A 6,153-nucleotide genomic window follows, 5' to 3' on the forward strand; every position below is an offset into this window, starting at 1 on the left:
CACCCGGTCGAAAGCACCAGCAATGTCCAGTGCTACCACACAGCTGACTTTGGATTCATCCAGTGACTGGTGCCACTTAGTGGAGAGGTTTAGCAACAGATCAGCAGCAGAGTAACCTTTCCTGAAGCCATATTGACGGTCACAAAGTAGTGAGTGGTAGTCAAAAAACTCTGTCATTTGTCTTGAGATTATTGTCTCAATAATCTTACCAGTGATTGACAGGAGTGATACTGGTCTGTAGTTGCTGATTTCTGCTCTGCTCTTCTTTTTGTGAACAGGGACTACATTTGCCTCTTTCCACAGAGAAGGCCATTTACACTGTACTAGGCAGTGCTGAAAGATGCGAGTTAGAGGTGCTGCTAGCTGGTCTGCACATCTTCTCAGCAATCTTGGGCTCAACTTGTCTGGGCCCACAGACTTTTCTTGGTCAAGCGATTTAAGAAGGAAATGCACCTCCTCCTGCCTTATTGTCACTACTGACAGTTTTGACACAGTTCTTGCAGCTAGCCAAGGAGGGTCCCTTGCTGGATCAGGAATTTGCATTTTCGTAGCAAAGTATTCGGCAAAGAGGTCCGCTTTCTCTTGACTACTAGTAGAGGTGGTCCCATCCTGTCGATTTAGAGGTGGAATGAGTTCATCAGGCAGATAACCTTGTCTGTCCTTGACCAGGGACCACCAGGTTTTGGAACCTACCCTACCTGATGCTAGCTTTCTTTTTGTGTCCACCTCCCATTTCGTATCGAAATCTTCATGTTTATCCATAACAGACGAATATTAATTAAACATTTGTATTTTAGACTAATATGAATACAACGCTTGAAAAAAAAAACAATGATATCATATGTCGTACGATATATAATAATAAGGGTATTTTTAGTCGTGCTAAACTTAATTATGGTTTCCGCTTGATGCTTAAACTCAGAGTCAATGATATGTCAAAGTCTCGAGTCGGGAAAAATTTTCCCTTTTTTCTGAGAACTAAAAATCAGATTTTTTTTTACAGGTTACAATGGTGTCGCCATTTAAGCCATCAAAGGTGCGGGAAATTGTTCATGAGGTAGTCTTCTCAGGCGGGGATCTTTCTCGTCAAGTTCCAAATTTGTTTACTGGAAATAAAATGACAGCCCCTACGGCAATGATGACGATTTTGCCGGACCTTTGTGTTGATGCTCTAGGAACGAAAGAAGTTCAAAATTTACTGAAGGAAGATTTTGACTTGGTTCTCCTCAGCGTGTTCGTGTCTGAGTGTTTTTTGTCATTAGTTCATCAGATGAAGGTACGTCATGTACTACGCCATCTTTTATGCTACTTTTTTTACTGCTTTTGTATTAAAATACTATGAATTTAATTATCAGGCGTAAGTAAAAATATAGGCGTAAGTAAAATATAGACAAGAGTGAAGGCCTCTCAATTATTATTATTAACTTATTTTTAAAACATTATTATTATATTTATGGGATAGTTTTTAACAAAGATGAGTCATACAGCAGCTGGGAATGAGAAACTATCAGGTTTGTTATCAAGAGTTTCAGCAGCATGACGGCATCTTCCCACCGCCATCATCGTAGCCACAGAGAATCCTAGACGCGCTGAATATTCGACCACGTATGAATACTTAAGAATATAAGAAAGAAGGAACACTGCAACAGACCTACTGTCCCATGCGAAGCAAGACCATGTGTCCCCCCCCCCGAATTAGCCCAATGACCCACCTAGTCAGGTTACTTCCACTTAAGGAAGGAACAAGGCATCAGACCTAATAGCACAAGCTAGTCAGGTCCAACTCACACCCACCCACACCCACTCATGTATTTATCTAACCTATATTCAAAACTACACAACGTTATAGCCTCTATAACTGTACTCGGGAGTTTGTTCCACTCATCCACAACTCTATTACCAAACCAGTGCTTTTCTATATCCTTCATGAATCTGAATTTTTCCAACTTGAAACCATTGCTGCGAGTCCTGTCTTGGCTGGATATTTTCAGCACGCTATTTACATCCCCTTTATTTATTTCTGTTTTCCATTTATACACCTCCATCATATCCCCCTAAATCTACGCCTTTCGAGAGAGTGCAGATTCAGGGCCCTCAGTCTATCCACATAGGGAAGCTTTCTGATTCATGGGATCAACTTTGTCATTCTCCTCTGTACGTTTTCCAATGCATTTATATCCATTCTGTAATACGGTGACCAAAACTGTGTAGCATAATCTAAATGAGGCCTAACCAATAATACCTGGAGAGTTTGCCTGGAGAGAGTTCCGGGGGTGAACGCCCCCGCGGCCCGGTCTGTGACAGAGTTGAAGACAACGTGAGGATTTGTATTATTTATACTTCTAAATATGAAGCCAAGGATTCTGTTAGCTTTATTGCGAACACTAATGCACTGTTGTCTTGGATTCAGATTATTGCTAACCAGAGCTCCTAAATGCTTTTCGCAATCAGTAGTATTAGGATATACGTTATTTAGCTTATAAGTGGCATGGTTATTTTCCTGTCCAACATTTGTCTACAATAAACTGCATCTTCCACTTCTCCGACCATTGCGTCAGTCTATTCAAATCATCCTGGAGTGCTCTAGTGTCCTCATTAGAATGAACTGGACGGCCTATTTTGGTGACATCAGCAAATTTGCTTATGTCGCTATTTATTCCCTCATCTATGTCGTTTATGTAAATTGTGAACAACATCGGGCCCAACACTGACCACTATGGAACACTGCTTGTGGCGAGCCCCCAATCTGATTTCTCCCCATTTATGCAAACTCTTTGCTGCCTATTTGTCAGCCATGCCTCTACCCAGGGAAACATTTCTCCTCCTATTCCGTGTGCCTTAAGTTTTCTCAATAGCTTCTGATGTGGAACTCTATCGATAGCCTTACTGAAGTCCATATACACAATATCATATTCATTACCATGATCTACCTCCTCAAACACCTTAGTGAAAAAAGTTAGAAAATTCGTAAGACAGGAACGCCCCTTTGTAAAACCGTGTTGAGATTCATTAATCAATTAATGCCTTTCAAGAAGGCTACGAATTGCCTCGGCAATTATTGATTCCATAAATTTTCCCACTTTGGAGGTAAGGCTTATTGATCTATAGTTCGAAGCTAAGGACCTGTCACCTGCCTTGTAAATAGGTATTACACTTGCCATTTTCCACTTATCAGGCACTATGCCAGTTTGTAGTGATATGTTGAAGAGATAGCCAAAGGTATGCTAAGTTTCTCTTTACATTCCTTTAACACCCTTGCAAACAGTTCATAACTTTATAAAACACTACTCAGAGCGACATGTTATTATAAAGCTTGTTCTCCAACTTGTTTCTTTGTCTTTATATTTGACATTTTTTTTACGGTTCAGTAGATGAGAGCAGCCGTATAATTAAGCTAACACACTATACACACAGGTACCGCACAACCTTGGTTCAAGTGTTTGCTTCCCTCAAGCAGAGAGTCTTATGGAAGTGGGATCAGGACACCATGGATGACCTACCACCTAATGTCCGTCTTGGCAAGTGGCTCCCACAACAAGATATTCTTGGTAAGTAAATCTTAAGCCTTACATCAAGACACATCGCTAAAAAAAATATTAAGACATCATTTCGAATTTATTTTGAAGTATTTTAAAATAAAAATATTTAAACCATGCTGAAAAAAATATTTTATAAATTTTTTATCATTATTCAAGTAATGTGGAAAAAATAATGTTTAGTATTTGATAATAAGTTTTTTATTAATAATGAATTCTATTCGGATGTTGTAAGACTCTAATTAAAAATTGCTGCAGACCCTACAGGACTTTAACCAGGTTCATTAATTCACATTAAATATATTATAAATAAGACCAATAACGAAGACAAAAATCCAGCATTACAGAGTTTTTCAGAAGACACCTGTGACATACCAGCGACAGAATAGCAACTATGTACATAATTTATACGTGTTCCTTACAGAAACTACTGCAATATTTGGAACTTTCACTGTGTTTCCTAATAGATAAAATAATAAAAATGATAATAAAAAGGATTTTCAAAGAAGAAGAAGAAGAAAGAGAAGGGGAAGAAGAGAGGGAAAAAAGGTAACTAGTTATTTAATACAGGTGATCCTCGCTTGCGTTTGTTCATCACACACGGTGGGTTGCTGAGCACCTTGGAGTCCATGTACCACGGTGTGGCGGTGCTGGGAATGCCTGTGTTTGCTGACCAGTATTCCAACATGAACACTGCTCAGAGGGACGGCTGGGGCAGAGTTCTTCTCTGGCAACAACTTACTTTTGATAATCTCAAGAATGCGATCAGCATCATCATGAATGATAAGAGGTAATTGTGACCACAAGATTTTAGTTGTATCGTAAAGGTTGACTTTGTTTCAGTGCTTCAGTTTTTCCCACCAAGGTTGACGAAAAAGATAAAGATATTACCATCACTCATTCACAAGATCTCTCCAGACATACAAGGACATGACTATTTCAATATTTCTCCACAAGGCAACACATCGGTCGGGTCTAACAAGCGCTCGTATATAATTAAAAGGGAAGTTATATCCCTGTAAGGGATTATGAAAGAATATGATAATGGATATAATGAAAGTGAATATTTTTCAAAACAATGACTTGCTTCCTTCCGGGCCGCGTTGACCCCCGATAATCCTCTCTAGGTATACTCTAGAGACCTTTGAGAATAAGATAAACTGATCCAAATCTCATGCTGTAAATTTATTGTAGTTTTTGAACTGTAGTGTAGGCACTCCTCTGGCAAGACATTGATGAAGTGAGTGATGATAAAATAGTTTTTTTCTTTTTCGAGTCACACTGCCTCGTTGAGAAACGTCCGACGTGTTAATAATATAAAAAACTTAACTTAATGCTGGAGATGATCCGCAGTGTGAAAGGAAATAGATTATCTAAGGTGTCAAAACCCGAAAGGGAATAGCTAAGTGTAATTACTTTTGTTATATTAATGTTATATATCATCTGGAAAATAGAGGTTCATTAGACTTGATCCAAAGAATGAGATGGTAGTTTCATTTATTTTTAATCAAGAGTGCTTCACCAGAATTAAGGCATCTCTATTTTCAAGAATTAGCTAACATACTTTAATAAATGTTTCTTTAATGACGTGGGTAATGATGCTATTTGTAAATCAAATAAATAATACAAATAATTTCTTGGTGTGTGTGACGAGGCAGCATGAGAGCTGAAGTAGCAAGAAGGTCCAAAGTTATGAAGGATCGTCCGCAAGAACCAGCAGATGTGGCCGTCTACTGGACCAAATATGTTATACGGCACAAGGGAGCCCCACATCTCCGCTGTCCTGCGTCCACCATGACTTGGTCAGTACCGCTCAGCAATGATGAAATATAATAGTTAATGTGCAGAGCAACCAATGTGAAAAGAATACTGAATTTCCAAGCGATTTCGTGATTTCACAATATCATAATTCTTTGATGTGAGAAATCACGAAATCGGTTGGAAATTCTCTATTCTTTCCACATAATATGCAGAACAATCAATGTGGAAGATAACTTTTTGGCACCGAAGTGGCTAGTTTATTGTGCAACTGATATCCATCCTGTGGACGGTGGCACAAAAGCATATGGATACACTATAAACTAGCCACTTGGGTGGCAAAAAAAACATCTCTTTTATAGTGGTTGTTCTGTAGATTATGATATCTGTTTACTTATTGCATAATAGTTAATATAAACAATAATAGTATTAATAATAATACTAATAAGAATAAAAATAATAATAACAACAAAAACGACGACGACGACGACAACAACAACAACATTATAAATTTGATAGACAGGTATATTAAGAAATACAATGAAAAGTGAACACTTCACAGTTCCACAACAAATCAGAAATGGAAGGTTTCTGAACGTTTTATTCAGTCCTGAAATTTATAATGCTCCAGAAAGCATTAAAATATCGACTACTCATAACTGGATTTTGTGTGACTGATATGGAGAAATATGTAATTTACTCTGAGGAACTTCAAATGTTTCTTCCATTCACGTTCGCTTTTTCTTCACCTTCTTTTATTTAACAGTTATGTCTGAGAGTTGAAAGTTTTTTTCTGCTCAATTATTTGTCTAATATTATTGAATACATATGAAGTGTGTGTGTGTGTATGTGTGTGTGT

At 38.1% G+C, this 6,153-nt stretch overlaps 1 protein-coding gene across 1 annotated transcript; it reads left to right on the forward strand.

Annotated features, from left to right (window-relative positions):
- Positions 1–3,377: 3,377 nt before the first annotated feature.
- Positions 3,378–5,384, forward strand: LOC138852277 (UDP-glycosyltransferase UGT5-like). The gene is made up of 3 exons (XM_070082033.1): positions 3,378–3,548; positions 4,107–4,326; positions 5,195–5,384. Exons 1-3 carry the CDS (start codon positions 3,488–3,490, stop codon positions 5,367–5,369), a joined length of 456 nt encoding a protein of 151 aa, XP_069938134.1. The 5' UTR covers positions 3,378–3,487; the 3' UTR covers positions 5,370–5,384.
- Positions 5,385–6,153: the final 769 nt, after the last annotated feature.

Source organism: Cherax quadricarinatus, unplaced genomic scaffold (genome assembly GCF_038502225.1).
Source record: "Cherax quadricarinatus isolate ZL_2023a unplaced genomic scaffold, ASM3850222v1 Contig6294, whole genome shotgun sequence".
NCBI lineage: Eukaryota > Metazoa > Arthropoda > Malacostraca > Decapoda > Parastacidae > Cherax > Cherax quadricarinatus.